Below are 21,983 nucleotides of genomic sequence, written 5' to 3' on the forward strand. Positions count from 1 at the left end.
AAGACCTTAGATCGGCCTAGAGGGAGAAGTCTGGCTACAAGCAAATAGGGCTTGAAGGGTTGGAAAGTCTCAATTCTCAAAACTGTATTACTTAGACCTTTTTTTTTTTTCTCCTGCCATGCCATTCCCCAATCAGGGGTTGAACCGGGCCCTGGCAGTGAAAGCACTGAGTCCTAACTACTGGACCACCAGGGAATTCCTACTTAGACCTCTTTTGATTCAGCACCCAGGCCCTCAGCTGCACCTATGTCTCTAAGATTAGACCTCTGTCTACCCTCTCTGAAGAATTAAACCTCCAGATTCTACTGCAGCTAGGGAGGACTTGAGAAGCAATCTCGGAGGTCAGATTGCTTCTCGAACCCCACTCGCAATTCCAAAGGTACCTGGTACTTCTGGTTGTGAAGCCTTTTGAGGAGACTGGTGTATATGGGGAGTTACTCAGCATTCCCCAAGCCTACTGAGGATTCTGTTCTCTTGGCTCTGCTAAGTCATTTTCTTCTTATCCATCTGCTTTTCACCTTCTACAGTTTTGTTGCTAACATCCCTTATCCTGTTCTCGTCAACCTTTAGCTTTATAGCTTTAAAAAAAAAAAGAAAAGAAAGGAAAATCCCTTTACTGTATTTTTGGTGGGGTTTCTAAAGAGAAAAGGAAAATCTGATGTATGTTTTCAGTGTGCCTTCTTGACATACACGTGGCCAACAGGCACATGAAAAGATGCAAATCAAAACTACAATGAGATATCACCTCACACCTGTTAGAATGGCCATCATCAAAAAGTCTACAAATAATAAATGCTGGAGAAGGTGTAGAGAAAAGGGAACTCTCCACTGTTGGTGGGAATGTAAATTGGTGCAGCCACTACGGAAAACAGTATGGAGGTTCCTTAAAAAACTGAAAATAGAGCCACCATATGATCCAGCAATCCCACTCCTGGGCACATATCCAGAAAAGATGAAAACTCTAATTTGAAAAGATACATGCACCCTAGTGTTCATAGCAGCACTATTTACAAGAGCCAAGACATGGAAGCAACCTAAACGTTCATCAACAGATGAATGGATAAAGATGTTGCGGGGGGGGGGGGGGGGGGGGTGCGTGTGTGTGTGTGTACGTGTGTACACACACACACACACACACACACACACACACACACAAATGGAATACTACTCAGCCATAAAAAAGAATGAAATAATGCCATTTGCAGCAACATCGATGGACCTAGAGATTATCATACTGAGTAAAGTAAGACAGAGAAAGACAAATATTATATGCTATCACTTATATGTGGACTCTAAAAGTAATATAAATGAATTTATTTACAAAACAGAAACAGACTCAAAGATAATAGAAAACAAACTTTATGGTTATCAAAGGGGAAAGGTGAGGAGGAATAAATTAGGAGTATGGGATTAACAGATACATACCACTATATATAAAATAGATAAACAACAAGAATTTACTGTATAACACAGGGAACTATGTTCAGTATCTTATAATAACCTATAGTGGAAAAGAATCTGAAAAAAATATATATGTATATAAGTGAATCACTTTACTGTACACCTGAAACTAACACAGTATTGTAAGTCAACTATATACTTCAATTAAAAAAAATCTGCCTTCTTGACGCAGAAATCATGAAAGTTTTTATAATGCCAGAATTACAGCTTTTTATAATGGTAAAACAATAGAAATGTCCATCAAAGGGTGATTATCCAAATAAACTGTGACTCAACCACACAATGAAATAGTATCAGCCACTAAAACTAATACTATGAAAAAATAACAACATGAAAAATGTACCTAGTATTAAGTGAAAAAATAGATTGCAGAAAATATATTCAAAAGATCACATTTTTTAAAAGTGTATATATTTTAAAGGGAATACCAATATACCAATCACATAGTCATAATAGTATATATACAGAGAAGAAACTCGCACCAGAAAGTTAAGGGTGCTTATCTCTGAGTGGTGAGATGATAGATCAGATGGAAACTGTGTGATCAGATAGAAAATAAATGCCCGACAGACAAAAATTCCCAAGGAACATGTAAGAGCAAGCAGTCTTCCTGCTGGGGCCTCATACCATAAACTTCTGCCAGATTGGGTGTAAATCTCACCCTATTCTGCAGGGTTGCCAGGTTCACTCCTGTGTCCAGGGGTGGTCTGAAGAGTTATACAAGCTCACGCCCCCTTCTCCCTTTTCCAGCCACCTAATGATCCCCATGGTATCCAGAGAGAAGATCTCATCCTGAGTCTTCGAGCTGTGCTGGCTTCTACACCGCGATTTGCTGAGGTGGGTCTAGCCAAAGTTAGGATATGTAGCCTCAACCCACAGAAGGGTCTGAAGAAAGAACAGTAAAAGCATGGGGGAAAAGAAAGTTCCAGTATACATTTTAGGTTATGGCATCTTGCAAGTGTCTTCAGACCTTCGAAGTAAAAAACTTCACCATCTCTTCATTTAAAATAGTAAACCAATCCCTATTTGGTGCTATCTTTTGAAATTCTTTAGCTTTGCCAGCTAGCCCACTTCTCAGGTCACTGGGAGTCTGGCCATGGATTGAGAGGGAGGTTGGTTTACAGTCACAACTCTCGACTCGAGTATAGCTCCTTGATGTAACACCTACCCCTGGGAACTGGTGACAGTGAGGACATGGTTGGCCTTAGTGTGGCTGCAGCACTACCCATATCTCACTCTTTAGTTCTTCCTTCTCTCCCACAGTTCCTGCTCCCCCTGCTGATTGAGAAAGTGGATTCCGAGATTCTGAGTGCCAAGCTGGATTCTCTGCAGACTCTGGTGAGTGATTGTTCTCTTTTGAGGATCCAGCTGTCTTTAGACAATTTAGGGGTGCTAAAGGATTATGAATTGATTCTTGGAGAGCCAGGGAATAGTTCATTGGCCTCAAGAGAGGGATACCCAGAATCCGGGCCTATATGTTGACCTAAAGCCCCCAGTTGCATTTTGTCTTGTTCTGTAGTAACTGAGTGGCAGCTGAGGAAAGGCTGACCAGGGCTCCCTCTTCATGCTTGTTTTCCATCAGTCAGGACAAGCTCCTATTTTTCAGTGACCTGGGTAGGATGGTTATGAAATCCTGCTTGTTTACTGCTGAGAGCCGGGGTCTTTCAGGTGCCATTATGCTGAGGGGCCTGCATATCCTAGGAAGTCTGAGTGTGTAGATAGCCTTTACCTGTGCTTTCCTTGGCAGAATGCTTGCTGTGCTGTGTACGGACAGAAAGAACTAAAGGACTTCCTCCCCAGCCTTTGGGCTTCTATCCGCAGAGAGGTGAGTGTTACTGAGATAAACTCACTACCATTAACTCCTGGTTGTCGGGCACGAGGGGAAATAACACACCGTATCCTTTTCCCTCTGTTGCTGTGCTTGGTTATTCAGCAAGAGGGCAAGGGGGCATACTTCTAGTTGAATGACAGGGGTAGGGTCAGCTGTTTGGTGGTGGCACATGATCAGTCTCGCACAGTGCCCAATTCCTGTCCTTCCATGGTAAGGAGCATAGGTCATGCTGAGTACAGCGGGAGAGGAAGAGACTTAGGAAAGGGGTTCCCAACAACCACTGCTCAAAGTCGTATTCAGTTTCTCAAAAAGTATGTGTATCAATCCTAGTGGGACCGAGGACTTAGTGAGAATACACCAATTGAGAAGAAACTCATTTGGGGGGTTAATTTCCATTGCTGTGCCCCAAAGGTTCTCACCACCCCCTCCCCGCAAAGGAAATAGGCAGTAGGTGGGCGAGGTCTCACCTGGTGCAGGCTCACCTCAGTAGCCATGGGATCCCTCCCTGACAGGTGTTCCAGACGGCAAGTGAGCGGGTAGAGGCCGAGGGCCTGGCAGCCCTTAACTCCCTGACTGCGTGTTTGTCTCGCTCTGTGCTGAGGGCTGATGCTGAGGACCTCCTTGACTCCTTCCTTAGCAACATTCTACAGGGTAATGGGACCATGGCAGCTAGAAAGGGGAGTGAGCACAACAGAGAAATTCCTTAAGGCCAGTGACCTTTCATGAGTGGCCCCCATGTTCAGTGATTTGGGTGCTGGAGCCCTGCTTTGAATTGAAAGCAATTTAAGTGGTAACTGCTAGCCAACTGTCCCAGGGCTCAGCCTCCAACTTCCATGGCCTGCAGGGGAACCAGGCAACATTCAGCCTACTCCCTAGGTCTGTGATGTGCTGCCTTTCTAGACTGCAGGCACCATCTGTGTGAACCAGACATGAAACTGGTGTGGCCTAGTGCCAAACTGTTACAGGCGGCTGCAGGTGCGTCTGCCCGGGCCTGTGACCACATCACCAGCAACGTGCTGCCCCTACTGCTGGAACAGTTCCACAAGCACAGTCAGGTAAGGAAGCAGAATCTGTTGGGGAAATGATGGGACCCCTTGCCAGGATCGCTGTCTCACAGAGAGAGCGCTAAGCATTGAGCTTAGGCCTAGATATAGTAGATCTCGGGTTTTGCTCCCATTTGCTGCTGCTGGTTCCCTTGTTCACTCTTTTCCTGACACTCTTATGTAAAAGGATAATTCTCCCCAATTCTGCAAGTAGCAGGACTGAACTCCTTTAAAAATAAAGTATTTTTAGACTTGAATACCCCTTAAAACATTACAGAGCAACCAGCGGCGGACAATCCTTGAAATGATCCTGGGTTTCTTGAAGCTGCAACAGAAATGGAGCTATGAAGACAAGGGTGAGGCCATCTTCTAGATGTGGTATCCTGGGGGCTGCTGAGCACTATAGCCCTGTAAAGGATGGCAGGCAAAGAGCGCTACAGAGAAGTAGTCTAGAACAGTGGACCTGTTGTTCTGAGGATGTAGCCCAAGAGAACACTTAACAGTTGAGAGCTGTTGATTTCTTTCCTAGTGTACTTCCCAGATACCCAATGGATTAAATTCTTTAAATCTGCCCCGGGAATTCCGTGGCGGTCCAGTGCTTAAGACTCTGTGCTTCCACCGCAGGAGGCACGGGTTCGATCCCTGGTCAGGGAATTAAGATCCCACATGCCACGCAGCACGGCAAAAAAAAAAAAAATCTGTCCCAGGTTATCTTTGCATCACTTCTGAATAGGATTTCCCTCTAACCTGGACTCTGTCTCTTCCTAGATGAAAGGCCTCTGAGTGGCTTCAAGGACCAGCTGTGCTCACTGGTATTCATGGCCCTGACGGACCCCAGCACCCAGCTTCAGCTTGTTGGCATCCGTACACTCACAGTCTTGGGTGCCCAGCCAGGTACGCTAAAGGGAAAGAGAAAAGATAGGAGTATTGGTCCCTTTCTTGTGATTTTCTGTCTTAAGTGAAGAGCAATCTTAATTCCCTGGTTCTCACTACAACTCTGGATGATTTGGGACTTCTTATAGGACTTTAGGAAGGGTTTTGATGGCTGTAGGGGAAGAAAGATGAGGTTCGTGTTTCCTTCCTGCACAGATCTCCTGTCTTCTGGGGACTTGGAGCTGGCAGTGGGTCACCTATACAGACTGAGCTTCCTGGAGGAGGATTCCCAGAGTTGGTGAGAATATAAGGCAGCGAGATGGAGCAAGCTGTTCCAGGGCTCTGTGCTTCCGACCCTTGGGGAGGTGGGCCCTGTGCTTGGCTCTGGCTGCTCCCCGGTTGGAGGTGTGGGAATGCTCTCTTTTCTTGGGCATTAAGAAGCCCGGTCCAACTTAGTGGTGTAAGTACTGGAATCCTACTCTTCAGCAAGGTGGCCTCAGAAGCCCACACTCCTGAATCTGCCTAATGGCAGGCCTAGGCAAGAGAGCCATGGATCAAGGCTCAGCTGATGCTCATCTGCCTTGTGCCCCGGCAGGGTGGCAGCACTGGAAGCATCAGGAACCCTGGCCACTCTCTACCCTGTGGCCTTCAGCAGCCACCTAGTGCCCAAGCTTGCTGGGGAGCTGTGTATAGGTATGTGTCTCTGATCTTCCGTGGCTTACCCCTTCCCAGGGAGGCTTGGGGGCCTTCATGCTTGCCATCACACAGTGAAACCTTGTCTCCTGGGTTGCTTTCAGAGGAGTCAGATTTGGCTAGAGGGTATGGGCCCACCAAATGCTCCCGGCATCGGCGCTGTCTGCAGGCCTTGTCAGCTATATCCACACATGCCAGTATTGTCAAGGAGACCCTGCCTCTTCTGCTGCAGCATCTCCGCCAGATGAACAAAGGTAACTACCAGGAACAGTCCTCAGGGAACTGGGCTGAAGGGGGAACCATAGTCGGGTTTGGAGTTGATGCCTCTAAAGCAGTGGTTCCAGTGGTGGCTATAGTAAGAGTCACATGGGAACTTTTAAAAAGTGCTGAATGCGTGGGTCTTAGTCAGTCCAACTGATTCAGCCTCTGAGGAGGGATGAGACTTGGGCAACAGTTATTAAGAATGCCCACGGAGGCCATTGAAAAGCACCACTGGGGACTTCCCTGGTGGAGCAGTGGTTAAGAATCGCCTGCCGGGCTTCCCTGGTGGCGCAGTGGTTGAGAGTCCGCCTGCCGATGCAGGGGACACGGGTTTGTGCCCCGGTCCGGGAAAATCCCACATGCCGCGGAGCAGCTAAGCCCACGCACCACAACTACTGAGCCTGCACTCTAGAGCCTGTGAGCCACAACTGCTGAGCCCGCGCGCCACAACTACTGAAGCCCACGTACCTAGAGCCTGTGCTCTGCAACAAGAGAAGCCACCGCAATGAGAAGCCTATGCACCGCAACAAAGAGTAGCCCCCACTCGCCACAACTAGAGAAAGCCTGCGTGCAGCAACGAAGACCCAACGCAGCCAAAAATAAAAACATAAAATAAATAAAATTTTTAAGAAAAGCACCACTGTAAGGCCAAGCTACTCAAAATAGGGTTCATCAACCAGCAGCACGGGTATTATCTGGGAGTTTATTAGAAATGCAGAATCTCAGGTGCCACTGATCAGAATCTGCATTTTAACTGGATCTCCAAGTAACCTGTACATACCCTGGAGTTTGAGAAGCACTGCTCCTCATAAGTGACAGCAGCTATTGCTGTTGTGGACCTGTGCATGCACACCATAGAACCTCACGAATTCCCTAAGCGCCCCACTCTGCACTGCCCGGCCCTTCGTGGATGATCCAGCACCTGATGTAAAGTAGAAAGAACACTGGACTCAGAGCGTGGCCTGGGTTTGATTCCTGACTTTTTCACTGTTACCCTGGAAAAACCACTGGTAATTTATTGAGCCTCCACATCCTCCTCTATAAAATGGAGAAAATGATATTTCTAAGAGAGTTGTTATGAAAACTAAATGAGAATGTACAGCTGACCCTTGAACAAAACAAGTCTGAACAGCACAGGTCCACGTATACAGATTTTTTTCAGTAGTAAAAACTATAGTACAATATGCTTGGTTGAGTCCACAGATGCAGAACTGCAGATATGGAGGAACTGTGTAAAGAGGGACCATTATAACTTGCACGTGGATTTTCGACTGTACAGGAGGGTCGGCTCCCCTTACCCCCGCCTTGTTCAACGATCAGCTGTGTATGAATGCTTCTGTTGCAGAGCTGGCTGGGCAGGTCTCAGCTCCTGGATAAAATGACTTGGCTCTTTATAAGACACTCTTGGTCTCTTTAGTTACTTGTCTTCGATTATTCTTCCCATATTCTGTATGTGACAGACCTGGAAGTGCTTTTAAGAAAACCTTACAGAGAACTTTCTCACCACACAGGGAATACGGTTGCAGGAACAAGTGAAGTTATTGCTGTCTGTCAGAGTCTCCAGCAGGTGGCAGAAAAATGCCAGCAAGACCCCGAGAGCTGCTGGTATTTCCATCAGACAGCTATACCTTGCCTGCTTGCCTTGGCTGTGCAGGCTTCCATGCCAGGTAACTTCCTCCACCTCACCCCTCCCTCCTCCCGAATCAGCCTTCCACTAGTGTTGAACAGCACTGCCACCCTCGGGGTATCACTGGTATAGCATTTTGTACCAGCAGAGGCTTCTTTTGAATCCTGTGTCCACATAATGAGATTTCACTTCAAGCAGAGGGTGCCAAGCTGACCTTCGGCAGGAACCAAAATCTACTAGTGTTAGCAACACTCAAAAGGATGCACACTTTTTCCCCCTTAGTTGCTGTGTAATTAGATTAGTTAGAATTAGGCTCTGGAGTCAAGCAGACCTGGTTGGGTTTCGTGGTCAACTCTACCACTTGCCAACTTAGATGAAGATAGCCTTTCTAAGCTTCTGTTTCCTCACTTTATGGGGTTGATAGAGAGTAATATCTATATCACAGGGTAGTTGGTAAGGATTAAATAAGTTAATGTGCAGTGCTTGGCAACAGTAATGTATGTGTGGTAGCTGCTGTATAAAAGGACCCATGAAGATAAATCCACGTTACCTTTAAGTTTTTGAAAAGACTAACATTTCTGATGTTAAGAATGTTCACATTAGCTAGCCTTATTTTCCACTGTTGCCCAGTCAAAAGGACTGCACAAAGTTCTCGGGAGCTCCCTATGGCCTGCATTACACACTCCTACTTCTGGTGCCTTGCTGCTTCTCAGGGCTACAGCACTACTAGAGGACAGTTTAAAAACTGCTCCTCTCATAACTAGAGTCAAGGCCCAGAGTCATGATGATGACAGGACCTAATCGTCTGAGCCACAGTCATGGCCTGTGATTGTGTGTGTTTTGATTTTGCAGAGAAGGAGCACTCAGTTCTGAAGAAAGTGCTGTTGCAGGATGAGGTCTTGGCCGCCATGGTGTCTGTCATTGGCACTGCCACCACCCACTTGAGCCCTGAGTGAGTATAATCATGGATGTGACTTGATCCCAGGGAGGACAGAATTCTTGGGAAGAAGCAGCAAATAACTTCCTTTTGAGCTGTCCTTTTACCCAGATTGAAACATGGAGGCAGCTTTTGTTTTGTTAAGTCTTGCTGGCAAAGTAAGAAGGGGCCTTTTAGCATCATGGACTGGGGGCCAGAGACTAATGGCTCTTAGCTGCAGATGTGCATGAGAGTCACCTGTGGAGCACTTCTGAAATACACATTGAGTTCTCTCGCTAGATCGTAAGGTCCAGGAGAACAGGGATTTGATCTGTCTTGTTCACTGCGGTAGCACCAAGGCCTAGAACAGGAATGGTTCCTGGCATATAATATGTGCTGAATCAGTATTTGTTGAAGGTGTGAATGATCATGCTCTGGCCCACGGACTCAGTGACCACCAGGAACCCCAGGGCTGCTGTAGAGCCCTGGCTCCTCGGTGACACCTAGTGCTCTTCCCCCAGCTTGGCTGCCCAGAGTGTCGCCCACATTGTGCCCCTTTTCTTGGATGGCAACATCACCTTCCTGCCTGAAAACAGCTTCCCTGGCAGATTCCAACCATTCCAGGTAAGGGTCTGATGGATCAGATTGGGGAGAATCTTAGGACTTCTGTCCTTCAGATTTTTAGGGCTAACCTGGGATGGGTATCCTCAGGGCAGACAAGCCTCTTGCTAGCAGGACAGGCTTGTTAAGGCTCTTCTTCCTCTTCCTCTGTAGGATGGCTCCTCAGGGCAGAGGCGGCTGGTTGCACTGCTTATGGCCTTTGTCTGCTCCCTGCCTCGAAATGTAAGAGACCACAACATTTGGGGAGTACCCCAGTTTAACCCTGACCCGGGGAGGTGAATCCTGGGTGACTTCTGGGCTGAAATTTGTCACAAGCTAAGCTGATTTTCTGCTTTTCCCACTGGAGAGTTTATTTCCCATCCACCCTGGCCCCTGCTGCCACTCTCTCCTGGGTGTCTCTTAGAGTTCAAGTGTTCTCTGGGTCCATGACATGGCCAGGTTTTCTATAGGTGGAAATCCCTCAGCTGAACCAACTCATGCGGGAACTTTTAGAGCTGAGCTGCTGCCACAACTGCCCCTTCTCCTCCACTGCTGCTGCCAAGTGCTTTGCAGGACTTCTGAACAAGCATCCTGCAGGTACTGGAGTGAGGCTGTGGGTTGGGAGCCTCCCTGAATCAACTTCTGATGAAATCTTGACGTTTAGTTCTCATTCTCTTTTTAAAGGAAGTTAGCTAATATATCAATAATAGGGCTTTCCAAGGGACAGCCCGTGGGACAAGAGTCAAGACCAGAGTTGGGCAAAGCTTTATAGGACATAAGATAAGGGCTTCAAGCAGAGTGCTCTATCTAGTTCTGTCATCCTATTCCCTACAAAGAGCTATTAGGGGTAAGTCTTTTTTTTTTTTTTGCGGTACGGGGGCCTCTCACTATTGTGGGCTCTCCCGTTGCGGAGCACAGGCTCCGGACGCACAGGCTCAGCGGCCATGGCTCACGGGCCCAGCCGCTCCGCGGCATGTGGGATCTTCCCAGACCGGGGCACGAACGCGTGTCCCCTGCATTGGCAGGCGGACTCTCAACCACTGCGCCACCAGGGAAGCCCTTAGGGGTAATTCTTTATTAGAAGTAGACAACTCTTTTTCGAATGCCAGCACCCCTACATTATGGGAATACCAGGCTCTTGTGCTGGTGTCCTAGAGCTAAGTGGGCCAAATCCACAATCAAAACAATATTGGTTTTTTCTAATGGCTTCTACATTTAAATGATTCACACCTTTGTTGGTAAAACGGACATGGGTAGCGTCTGCATCAGCATTTCCTCCCTCCTTTTTAGGGCAACAGCTGGATGAATTCCTACAGCTGGCTGTGGACAAGGTGGAGGCTGGGCTGAGCTCTGGGCCCTATCGTAGTCAGGCCTTCACACTGCTTCTCTGGGTAAGGAGTCGGAATGGATTCCAGTTAGACAGAGCAGTTGGTCTGGTTAAAAAGAATTTCTCCATTTAACCCTGAAGCGCATGCATGCTTCTCAGGGTTTGAGTGTCATGCCCTGACTGTTCTCTTACTCTCTGATAACAGGTCACAAAGGCCCTAGTGCTCAGATATCATCCTCTCAGCTCCTGCCTTACAGACCGGGTAAGTCCTTGCTGAAGACAGCAGAACCTAGGACCTAACAGGAACTTCCCTGTCGATCCTCTTCTTCCCAAAAATGACTACTGTCCTCCTCTTGGGTATTTAAGATTCTTCCCCGCTGATGTACCTCAAAGGCTCTCTTTTCTCCAGCTCATGGGCCTCCTGAGTGATCCAGAACTAGGCCCAGCAGCAGCTGATGGCTTCTGTCTGCTCATGTCTGACTGCACTGATGTGCTGACTCGTGCTGGCCATGCTGAAGTGCGGATCATGTTTCGCCAGCGGTTCTTCACGGATAACGTGCCTGCTTTGGTCCGGGGCTTCCATGCTGCTCCTCGAGGTGAGGAGAGTCTAAAGGAAAGTCCTCAAATATATAGACCTCTCCATTGGTCAGGCCACAGTCTCTAAAATAATTTAGGACCTGAGTGCTTCTTTAGAGCTGTAGTGTGACCTGTACCTGAAGCGCTGAACATCTAGATTCTTGACCCACTCTTTTCCTTTGATTGGCATATCTTGGCTATTCTGAGCTTGAGGGGCTTTTTAAAAAAAAGAAGAAAAGACTTTTTGTAGGCTAATGTCCCAGCTTCACCAGAGATTAGAATTGAATTCTTAAGCTCTATGTCTGAGCCCAGTTTTTCCCCTAAGCTTTTCCATTTTTTACAGATGTGAAGCCAAATTACCTGAAGGGTCTGTCTCATGTACTTAACAGGCTGCCAAAGCCTGTGCTCTTGCCGGAGCTGCCCACGGTAAGCCTCGCAGTCACAGCCTCTAAGCAGGGACCAAGCCATTGTCCCCCAGCTGGGGCTAGAAAGGGGAGGAAAAGCAGGCTCATCAAAGATGTGGTCATCCCACCCTTCCTGTGGCCCCTTAGCTGCTCTCCTTGCTGCTGGAGGCCCTGTCCTGCCCAGACTCTGTGGTACAGCTCTCCACCCTCAGCTGCCTTCAGCCTCTTCTACTGGAAGCACCCCAAGTAATGAGTCTTCACGTTGACACCCTCGTCACCAAGTTCCTAAACCTCAGCTCCAGCCCTTCCATGGTGCGTTGAGCCTGAACAACTCTTTGGCCTGTCCATCTCCCATTCGTGGGTCTCCCCTCACCTCCTTATGGTTGTGTTCCAGGCTGTCCGGATCGCTGCACTGCAGTGTATGCACGCTGTTACTCACCTGCCCACCCCCGTGGTGAGTACCGCAGATGTCCCTCTCTGGCTTGGAAGCTTCTTAGAAGAGCCAGAGGCACCTTTCTGCCTTAGTCAAGAGGGACTGGCCACCCTGCTGTGTGACTGAGATATGCACTGTAGGGTACAGATAGGCAAGGATCTCCTGACTACCGTAAAATATAATGGCCAGCCTGCCACATAGCATTCTCTGGAATCACTAAAGAATAGGAAGAGTATTAGTTGTAGAGTCAGAGCAGCTTTTTTGGTTGTCTTGGTTGAACAAGGCTAAGATTAGCTCCTCTAACTCCACAGCTGCTGCCGTACAAACTGCAGGTGATCCGGGCCTTAGCCAAACCCCTAGATGACAAGAAGAGACTGGTGCGTAAGGAAGCAGTGTCAGCCAGGGGAGAATGGTGAGTTTTTAGGTCATGGGGAGAGATGGGACTGAAATGAGCCTCACCACTAATGCTGTCAACATTCTTTTTGCCTACAGGTTTCTGCTGGGGAGCCCTGGCAGCTGAGCCCTCCATCCTGGCCTACACTGTTCTGACAGACAATCTAACCTGAAATTACTAACTATCAAGCCATCTTGCCCAAAGCAGGGAGATGACTGGCTTCTGATTGCCTTTCCCACAGACACCGCACAAATGCTGGGCCTCTGTCGCATGGCTGTACAAGAAACATAGGAATCCTGACTTCTGATGGATTTGTGAAGTAACTGAGTGTGAGACTACTTGTGTTTGAAGAATGATCTTGGTCTTGGGGCTCTTCCATTTATATGTCAGAAAAAGTGAGACATGCTGCTGAGGGTGAATACAGATGAGCGTGGCCCCGAGGACCAGGGATGGTGGCGTGTGTGTACCTGCTGGAGAATAAAGATTCTTTTGGTAATGGGGCCATCAGTTATTTCCCTCTTTCCACTTATGCCTCAGCAGTACATAACCAGAAGCAACACTGCATAAGCTAGAGGAACAGTAGTGATAGGAACTGGCCAGGAATTCTTCAGGACATCCAACCCCTCCAAGTGGGGCAGAGGTGGCAGGACCGTAACACCCACTCACTAGGCCTTGACCCTGACTTCCCCCTTCCCCGCCCTACAAGAGAAAGGCAAAGAGTGAAAAGCTACATATCTTTAAAAAATCAAATACCTTTATTTTTGCTCCCTTCAGCACATGAGAAGTGGCAGTGACCTCAGCAGTAGGCCTGGTATCTTTGCCCTGTTGAGAAGCCAGGATCTCAGCTCTACCATTCAGGTGTTTTCTCAGACGGCAAGTGGAAGAGGTGGTAGCCAACCCCAGTGCTGTAAGCTGGAGGAGGTCGGGGTCAGTACCTGGCAAGGTTGCTAGCTGCCTGATCTCCAGTCTGGGGCTGGAACTTCTGTTTGCCTGAGTAAAGGGACATCAGTCCTAGGGTTTTTCCACATCATGCCTTGCTTCCGCCATGGCCGGGAGACTGGTCCTTGAGCTGTCCCTGCATGGTACCGTAAGGCAGGCCCACTGGCTCTTTTTGCTCAAGGATTCCAAGAAGCTATCCTTGGAGGCCCTTGAGGCAATGTCGCAAGCAGGGTGGTGCTCAAGTTGTGGCTGACACACTCCAGCTCACACTGCCATCACAGAGGCTGAGTGAGCGGTCACCCAGGGAGGGGGATCCCAGCTCATTCCGTTCCCATGGGGCAGGTGACTGGAAGGTAACAACACCCGAGTCAGCCAATGCCTATAAGAGAAGACAGAAATACTTGTGAGATCTAAGATTTCCTAGTCTTCCTTCCTGAGCCTCATTCCTCAGCAAAGATATATCAAGGTAGTCTGAAGCTACCCTGGCATTCATCGCAAAAGTAATAAAAGTTACAGTTTTGTCCAATAAATGTGCCCTCTGGTGCCTTGAAGGCCTTTAGAGGTTTTGAGCTAAACTTCTAAGGGGCCACTGTAAGCACAGTGACAGGAGTAATAGGATGGGAAAGGGAGAGGGCAGGTACTTCCAGTCACCTACTTATTACTGCCTCAGTAGTTGCAATCTGAAGAATGATTTACCTTTGTCTCTTGGGCTGAGGGAACTAGCTTCATTTATTGTCTTAGGACCTCTGTCACAAATAGATGACTTCAATCCCACAAATTAGGTGCTTGAAATCCAGACACTGCCATACAAATGAGAGGTGACTGGTGGCCAGCATACCCTAACTAGAGGTCCCTTCTCGAGAACAGCTTTCTAAGGATTCTGTCGTAGTCACCTGCTACCGTACCAATATGGGGGCCACTAGCCACACATGCCTAATTAAATTGGTGAAGATGAAATTAAATTTAAAATTCAATTCACTGATATACTAGCCACACTGCAAGCACTCAAAAGCGGTATGTGACTAATGGCTAGTGTTTTAGATAGCAGAGGTATAGAATATTTTTCTCATTCCAGAAAGTTCAATGAACAGTGCTGGTCTAAATATTTTACTTTACCTTCCTGTGTCCACACCCAGGAATACCTTCCAGTTGTCCAAGCAGCCATAGTTGTAATGATTCCTAAAAACCTAGAGCAAAGAAAAACATGTTTCTATGAATCCCTTTCCTTAAACCAATTTTGAGCCTAAATTGGCCAGGCAAGTTCTGGATTTCATGATGCCTGCCTTAGTTGGCCCTGACCATGGCCTCTGTTTATAGGATGGCAGGTTCAGTTACCTACCCATCCCTCCACCCCAATCCCGGCCCTACTCACTCTGCCCTTGGCCTGCAGTCGGCGTCGCTCCTTCTTGTTGATGTGCCTTTCGATACTAGTCTCACCTCGACTGATGAGAACAGCATGCCATACAGTTAGGGCACCCAGGGCAAGTGCCACGGAACTGAGAAAAGAGGGGCAAAGATCATGGGGTAGTGTGGAGGGAGTTAGAGGCCATGCGTAGGTCTGAAATTGAGCAACAGTGACTGCCTAGGGGCTTATGTCTAAGTCTGCCTTAACTCCCAGCGTACGTGTCCTAGACGGACTTTTACTTCACTGCATCCATGAAAAAGCATCAATGTGGACTAAGAATAAATGATGTGGAAAGCAAGATGGGGAAATAAGTCTATTTCTATTAATGAAAATGTTATATATTTCCTAAAATACCCATGCTTGGGAGACAGAAGAGGTAGTAAAAGCACTAACAATTAGAATAAAATGGCACAACGTTCAGGTTCCAGCTCTACCATTCCTAGCTGTGCATCATGGAACAAATCACCTCACCCCTCAGATCTGCAATTTTCCTCATCTATGAAATGCACCTGCCCTTTAAGTAGGAGTTTAACTTCCCTTGGCACATACCAAACACTCAATGCCAAATCTTTAATGTTCCCTGCCCCCAAATGCTGAAGAAAATTAAGCCCTACTCTTTGCCAACCTAAGTGAGAATAAGAACAGCAGCAGTTTACACGGGGATGGGTTCCTGCCTGGCTGTGGGCACCGAAAAAGGTTTTTCTGAAGCTGCCCCTCAAACTGTCAAAAATGAGAGTTGAGATACCTGCACAGAAACCAGAGGTAGACAAGACTCTTGTGAGTCACTCTTTCTCGGAAGGAGAAGGTGGGTGGTGGGGTCTGGTGATAAGTCTAGAAAAAGAAAACAGCAAAGTCTGGATCATTTGCTCCATTGGTCTGTCTCTACCAGAGCCCAACACCTGCAGGCAGGGAAGTGATCCAAGCCCATGATGAGAAAATAGGGGGTTAAGCCACAGAGGAGTCAGGGCAGCAACCAGATGGGTGGACCAAGCTGGCGGCATCATCATGGACAAACACGGGGCAGAGCAGGTCTGGACAGGATGGTAAAGCACAGGAGGGACCAACCCTGGGCCTTTAGCTCTGACAACACAAATGGGGCTCCAGGGGAAGCCACTCCACTCCCCAGCTAGAACTGTGTGGCTGTAATCCCCAAGAGGGGACGAGACCCATACCCAGAATGGAATAACTGGAGGGGGAGAACTGTGAGCCCCACTAAGGACCGAAAGGGCAGCAGAGACACAATCACAAGCCCAAGATCTGCTCAGAATAAGGAGTCCTAAAAGGCCAGGGGAGAAGGGACGATCCTGCTGTGGACGCAGACAGACCAGGAACAAAGGATGGTCAGACTGGCCCAGCCCGACCTCTGTCCCCTGGAACCCCATTACACAGACTAACATAGACTCCTTGCTGCTCAGGCCATCACCAAGGCAGAGCCCTTGCTCAGCCCAAAGAAGGTGATAATGGAATAGAGCCAAAAACTGTCACGTACCAGGGACTCCCAGCTTGCCCCTAGGCCACTTAGTCTGCCCACGGCCGACAGTGCCCAGAAACACCCCGATCCAGTCTCGACTGGCCCCTTACCCCAGCCTCTACAACTCGACTAACAGGTGGGCCCCAGTTGCCTAAGCAACTCTATACCCCTGGCCTGAGCAGCAGGAGGCAGTGGGGTGGGGACAGCCCACCTGGTTGGCAACCGCCTGTAGTTTGTTCTTGTCGAGCTGTTTCATTTTCTAAGGGGATGGAAAACAGTGCTGGTTATACTCCCAGACCTCTAGGATGGGGGGGTGCTACCAGCCCCACTCCTTAGGGACGGATTCCACACCCCAAAGTGCTATAGAGCTGCCCTGCTCCTAACTACAGGCTCACCTCGATGGCAGCATAAGCCTCCCGGAAAAGGTCCCAACTTCCGTAGCTGCAGTAGACACAGCCCAGAGTCATGAAAAAGCAGAAAGAGAAGAAGTACCGATGGTTATAGTGGCCTACACAGTTGTTTAGCCAGGCTGGTGGGGGTAGGATTAAGGACAAGACCAAACACACAACTTCAGGGGGTGTCCAGGTTTCTCTGGTTCATCCTTGGTTCCTGACAACATCATCCAAGCCCAAGGCTTCCTGTCACCAAAGGCAGGAAAATATGGGACTTCCTTGAAGTTGAGGTGAAAGTGTTAAAGCTTTTCAAAGCCCTCACAAGTCCCATCAGGAGATCATGAAAACTGAAATCCTTCAGTAAAATGAGTCTGCCAATACTTCAACCTAACGGGTTAACCAGACATCTGTGTGGGACAGCAGCAAGGGACCAATGGTTCTATCTGGACACCTACTGAACAACCCACTGAACCAAACGTCTCTTTCCATCCAATAGATGTTAGCACGACAGTCTACAAAAGAAAGAGCTGTTAGGGATGGGTGCCTTGCTCCAAGAAGATCCATCCCAGAATGCATGTAAGCCTCCTGCTTTTCCCAGGAGATGTCAGCCCCAAAAACTGCTCTTCTACAAACTTCTCATGAGCCCAGTGTTCTCTGCAGGGGGATGCTAGAAGCCTTGGGTTTGTGGCCCTTAAACCTCTGCAGTGCTCTGGAGCTAAAGAAGGAGGCCTCAGGCAGAAGAGATAATAAAAGGATACGGCAGTGATGATCCATCTTCAGCACACACCTGTGAGGGAGGGACACAGGCTCTGTTACGGTGGCCAAGGATCTCGAGATGTCAGTGCCAGTCCTTTCCTATAAGGACCAGCACCCTGCTGAGGCGGAAAGGGCACAGACTTTGAGGAGAGCCAGGCCTTGCTTCAAACCCTGCTTCACCGGCTACCTGACACTGGACAAGCTAACTCCGGGTCTCTTGCCTACCCTGGCCCATCTCTCTGAATCTCACTTTCCACAAGCGGTGAAAACGCGGAACTTGCAGGACGATCCTGAGGACCAGGTGTCCCGATATAGAGGGCACACTGCCTGGCACATGAGGGGTGCCTCATACATGTCCTGTCAAATTCCAGGTCTAGGTTCTGCCCTAGAGCTACAGCAAAAGGGCCACAGCTGGGGTTCCCAGAGACCCACCTATTGCAGATGCTGCAGTGGTGTGTTCGGGCTGGCTTGGGGTTAATGCACTTCTTACAGATGGAGACTGTTGTGATATCATTCCTGCCCTGTGCAGAGGGAGAAAAGCACCATGACAACTGTGGCAGCACCGGTTTCGTACCTCCAAAATACCAAGGCACTCTCCCTCCGCACTCCTGGAACTGGCTCCAATAGCCTGCAGTTCTCTCCCTCCCCCATGCCCCTGAGGGGGGACCCACCGGGGGTGGGTATCCAGGTGGAGTGGTGATAGCCTGGTAGTAATGGAAGACGATGAGGATCAGATTCCAGTGACTATAGAAGAAATGCCAGCAGAGTCGTGGCACTGAGTAGGTTTGAAGGATGAGGGGCAGGATACACAGGTAGGCGATGGCCACGATGGAGCTGGTCAGCACGATCACCAGCACCACGAACACCTGCCGACACCAGGGAGGTCAAGAAGACGCAGTGAGAGAGCTCGCCAACACCCAGGGTAGACTCGGGAGTTACCCCAGGGTAGGAGGCCAGTGTGGGTCCAAACCCAGTGTAGGTCCATCAGACACATGTCCCTCTGCTACCCCCAAACATCCCTGGTTCCTGTCCCCAGGCATTACTCACCACCCCACACCAGCGGATCACGTTGTCCACCACCCAGTAGATAGGCTCAAAGGCAGCATCCACAGCGGTGTCACTGCCTGCAAAGGAGTTGTAGAGCAGGGAGCGCAGGCAGACCTTGCCATAGCGCCAGCGCTGAACCAGGCCGCGGAGCAGAGGTGGGCAGCGGCGCCTGTAGCCCAGGAGCAGAAGCAGGCGCAGGCAGAGGCGGGCAGGGCCCAGCAGCAGGCTCCGCTGGCCCCGCATGGCTCCTAGGAGGGCACACAACTGTGAGGGGCCAGCCTGGGTCCTGTCTCTCCCTGCCCCACCAGTGGGGCACTTAGAGGCAAAGACCTAAGACCAAGGCCCGCTGGGCCAGTCAGTAGGTGTGGGAAGTAGGGAGGTGACTCCAAGCCAAAGCAGGATCTCTGGAGTTGTCTGTGTAGACAGACCACTGGGTGGAGCCCGACCAACGTGCACAAAGCCATCCACGTGCCTCTGAGGGCCTGACCACCGTAGCAGAGGTGTCCCGGCATCTCCTGCCTGCCCTGGCCCATTGGCCTACCTCCTAACAATTGTCTTCACCAGGAAGCCAGTGGGGGAGTGAGTTCACAGCATGTGGATCCTGCACCTAGATCTTCCCTGGTGCCACCTGAGTCTTGGCAAAAGATACTCATCCTTCCTGCTGACGTTACAGGCCTGGTGGCATGAGAGTCCCTGTCTCCTGTCAGGACAGCTCAGCTACCCCTTGCATGACGTAAGATGCTTTGTCTCCAAGTCTAGTCCCAGCCCCACCGCAAGCTTACTGAAGCCAAGACAATTTCTGGTGTTCAGAGCAGAACACCACCACAGGCAGGAGACACTGGCAGTGGGAGGAGGGCTGGTGGCTCCTGAAGACCACAGGGCCTGCCCTCTGAGTGATGAGTCTCCCCTGCCCTGTTCTAGTTGGACACTCGAGAGCTTTCTCTGCGGCTGCTGTCATTGGCCCCAAGATTCCCAACCAACCTTCCCAGCTCTTTAGCCCTGTGCGTGGCTCCTCTGCAAGTGCCTTCACCTCCTCCATGTGGTTTTTACCTCATCTAACAGCCACAGGAGGTCAGCTGCCCAGGCGATGCCCAGAACAGAAGACACAGATTCCTTCGATGACAGTCTCATCAATTCTGCAGATTAAAGGCTTTACCAGAAAGGAAATTATCTGATTTTCTCCTACGGCTACTTTGTCCTCAGCAACTCCACTGACTTATTTAACAGGCAGCTCAAAACCCAGCAGAAACTGGAGGAGGCTGCTCCACTGTAGGGGTGGTTTCATTTCAGTAACTGGAGCAAGGTACTCTCCTTGCACCCTGGCTCATCCCCACAAGAGGCCTTTCAAAGAAAACTTAATTATCTCCTTCCACAAGCCCTCTAAAGACCTAAGGCAAAAAGAAATCCAGCAGACAAGGCCAGCAAAGAGAAGACAGACAATTCAGTAGGGACCTACTCTCTGTACCAGGATAGAGTAAGTCGTCATTCCCATCACCTCCGAGGGTATAAGAGAATTAAGGGGCAGTGTAGAAAAAAGAAAAAGGAAAAGTTCAAACTTCTTCCCACCTCCTTTGAGTTGGACTCCTACTGTGTGGAATCATGATTTGGCTTGAGCACGAATTTTCGAATAGTATACAGCTGAAGTCTAACATAAGAGTGGGACAAAACATTTTACCCCATAGCAAATCCAGGTGACTTAGGCCATCCGCATATTGTTCATTCCCTTTCTGTGGCTAATGGAGAGTTTCCTATTTACTAAAATACTTTTTATAACAATAGCTTTCAAATAAGATGCATTCCTCATCTGTAATAAACATGAATTATATGCCATCTCTCCTGTCTACAAAAAAAAATCTCCCTTCTCTGACTCTCCACTTTTCAGCTTGTTCTCAACCACTTCCAGAATTACTGAGCTCTACAGGAAATGCCTGCCTCAAGGATGAGACTTACCAACTCTCACCTGCCCCATAACTCGACTACTTAGGGTTCAATTCTGCCCTTAAGTAGTTCTGTGACCTTGGGCAAATCACCAAACCCTGTTGGCACTCAATTTTCTTGTGTTCCCATTCAGTGAGAGGGTAGGATTAAATACTAAGGTCCCTTCCTGCTCTACCCCTTTATGAAAACCATTGTTAGAATCATAGCACTTAAGAGCTAGAAGTCATTTTTAAAAACGAGTCCAACCAGAAATCAACCCAAACATGTAAGCCAAAAGCTTGTAGGTGCAGAGCTAAAGATCAGATTTGTGTAAAAGAAATCTGAAGCCAAACCCGCCACACCCCTTATTTAGTGGGGTTTGGGGGTATGGGAATGCCAGGGAAGAGATATGTAGTCCATGGGGCCACAACTGAACATTTCATCTCAGGAAATTGAGGTAAAGCAGAGCTCAAAAAATTGTGTGGTAGGGGCGAGGGGTGGTGATGGAAGTGAACAGGGCAGGAAGTAGAGCACGCACAGTTTCGCTATCACCCCCAGCACAAGCTCTGAGCACTCTGATCCCTCAGTAGTAGCCACTTAGTGACATCTGCCACCAGATCAGAGGGGACTGCAGGCCACATCATCCCCCTCTTCCCAAGGGTCTAAGTCACCATCTCTTTCCCAAGGGGAAACCGTATATGAGGGACATAGGGCTGGGAGTGGGAGTACACACACAGATTCCAAAGCCACCAGAAGGCAGAGGAAACTGAGAAGAAGGTCGACAAATCTCATTTGGACAAAGGCTGTTCTCAGGATGCTTACAGCCTCAAGCAGCAGATGTCAATCATCAGTCAGAGCAGCATTTTATTCATGTGCAGACTTCCCTTCCAGACTAACATGCTCCGCTTGACAGGATCCGACAGCAAGATCGGAAAGCTGCAGTTACAGAAACCGGGGAAAGGTTTTATTTCTCAAAGAGCCTGGCGTGGCCAAAGTATGATGGGCAGGAAGTAAAATAACTTGGGTACCGGTTTGGTCTCTAGAGACACTGTACAAGTCAAATCCTATCTCTGGGGCTGAGTTTCCAAATCTGTGAAATGGGCGAGCTGGGTGGGCTGACCTTCCAATTCCGCGCCTTAAGGCTGCCCGGAGGGTGAGCTCCGCCCGGTTCGAGGGCAAGGCCGTGCAGAGCAGGAACTCACAAGGCCCCAGAACAGGGCCCGACCCTAGAAAAAGGGAAAGGACCGGGCAGCAAAGGCCGCGGCTTCGCTCTTACCTGCCACCGGCCGACTCCCCAGTCAGCCAAATCGAACCCTGCAGCCTCCGCCGCCGCTCACTGCCACCCCCTCCAGCTCGGCGCCCCGGCCCGGCCTGGCTCAATCCAACCAACCATGGCCCACAGCCCACAGCTTCAGCCTCCAGACCCGTACCCGCCGCCCGCCCATCCTTATCCGCAAGCGCAAGCGTAAGCGCAAGCGCATGCGGGCCGGAGCTCCGCCCCCGGTCTCGTCCCGGGGTAACCTGGGAAATGGAGTTTACATCTCAAGGAGGCGCTCCCTGTGGTCACGTGATAAAGCTCACCAATTGGCACGCTTCTTACTGCGGAACTGCACCTGG

General features: G+C 49.2%; 2 protein-coding genes across 7 annotated transcripts in view; one reads left to right on the forward strand and one right to left on the reverse strand.

Moving 5' to 3' along the window:
* Positions 1–12,565, forward strand: part of MMS19 (MMS19 homolog, cytosolic iron-sulfur assembly component) — a 31,831-nt gene extending 19,266 nt beyond the window's left edge. The window contains exons 9-31 of the mRNA XM_065894980.1: positions 2,212–2,298; positions 2,725–2,799; positions 3,209–3,286; positions 3,805–3,943; positions 4,193–4,347; positions 4,613–4,691; positions 5,104–5,229; positions 5,425–5,506; positions 5,804–5,901; positions 6,006–6,155; positions 7,674–7,829; positions 8,642–8,741; positions 9,227–9,329; positions 9,480–9,548; positions 9,776–9,902; positions 10,596–10,696; positions 10,838–10,894; positions 11,042–11,228; positions 11,552–11,634; positions 11,760–11,924; positions 12,007–12,066; positions 12,357–12,457; positions 12,538–12,565. Of these exons, the coding sequence (XP_065751052.1) occupies positions 2,212–2,298; positions 2,725–2,799; positions 3,209–3,286; positions 3,805–3,943; positions 4,193–4,347; positions 4,613–4,691; positions 5,104–5,229; positions 5,425–5,506; positions 5,804–5,901; positions 6,006–6,155; positions 7,674–7,829; positions 8,642–8,741; positions 9,227–9,329; positions 9,480–9,548; positions 9,776–9,902; positions 10,596–10,696; positions 10,838–10,894; positions 11,042–11,228; positions 11,552–11,634; positions 11,760–11,924; positions 12,007–12,066; positions 12,357–12,457; positions 12,538–12,565 (2,406 nt within the window). The remainder of the gene's footprint in view (positions 1–2,211; positions 2,299–2,724; positions 2,800–3,208; positions 3,287–3,804; positions 3,944–4,192; positions 4,348–4,612; positions 4,692–5,103; positions 5,230–5,424; positions 5,507–5,803; positions 5,902–6,005; positions 6,156–7,673; positions 7,830–8,641; positions 8,742–9,226; positions 9,330–9,479; positions 9,549–9,775; positions 9,903–10,595; positions 10,697–10,837; positions 10,895–11,041; positions 11,229–11,551; positions 11,635–11,759; positions 11,925–12,006; positions 12,067–12,356; positions 12,458–12,537) is intronic.
* Positions 12,566–13,176: 611 nt separating this feature from the next.
* On the reverse strand, positions 13,177–21,831 carry ZDHHC16 (zinc finger DHHC-type palmitoyltransferase 16). 6 transcript variants are annotated; one of them, XM_065893960.1, is made up of 11 exons: positions 21,643–21,831; positions 18,450–18,697; positions 18,074–18,268; positions 17,835–17,923; positions 17,405–17,433; positions 16,650–16,783; positions 16,466–16,513; positions 15,529–15,614; positions 14,751–14,874; positions 14,495–14,565; positions 13,177–13,724 (listed from the first exon to the last, which is right to left on the reverse strand). In XM_065893960.1, exons 2-11 carry the CDS (start codon positions 18,690–18,692, stop codon positions 13,643–13,645), a joined length of 1,101 nt encoding a protein of 366 aa, XP_065750032.1. In that variant the 5' UTR covers positions 18,693–18,697; positions 21,643–21,831; the 3' UTR covers positions 13,177–13,642. The 6 variants fall into 6 exon arrangements, with proteins under 6 accessions (XP_065750032.1, XP_065750033.1, XP_065750030.1 ...); XM_065893961.1 differs by lacking the exon at positions 16,466–16,513 and having other exon boundaries at positions 13,177–13,757; positions 21,643–21,815; XM_065893958.1 differs by lacking the exon at positions 21,643–21,831 and having other exon boundaries at positions 13,177–13,757; positions 18,450–18,693.
* Positions 21,832–21,983: the final 152 nt, after the last annotated feature.

The sequence above is a fragment of the Phocoena phocoena genome, chromosome 16 (genome assembly GCF_963924675.1).
Source record: "Phocoena phocoena chromosome 16, mPhoPho1.1, whole genome shotgun sequence".
Classification (NCBI taxonomy): domain Eukaryota; kingdom Metazoa; phylum Chordata; class Mammalia; order Artiodactyla; family Phocoenidae; genus Phocoena; species Phocoena phocoena.

Bases quoted from the DNA above. Each gene is read 5' to 3' on its own strand.
- ZDHHC16 (XM_065893958.1), bottom strand. From the start codon at position 18,692: ATGCGGGGCCAGCGGAGCCTGCTGCTGGGCCCTGCCCGCCTCTGCCTG. The intron at 17,434-17,834 runs GTGGGTCTCTGG...CCTCCCTCACAG, and splicing joins CACTGCAGCATCTGCAATAG to GTGTGTGCTGAAGATGGATC. The intron at 14,566-14,750 runs GTGAGTAGGGCC...TCTTTGCTCTAG, and splicing joins GACTGCAGGCCAAGGGCAGA to GTTTTTAGGAATCATTACAA.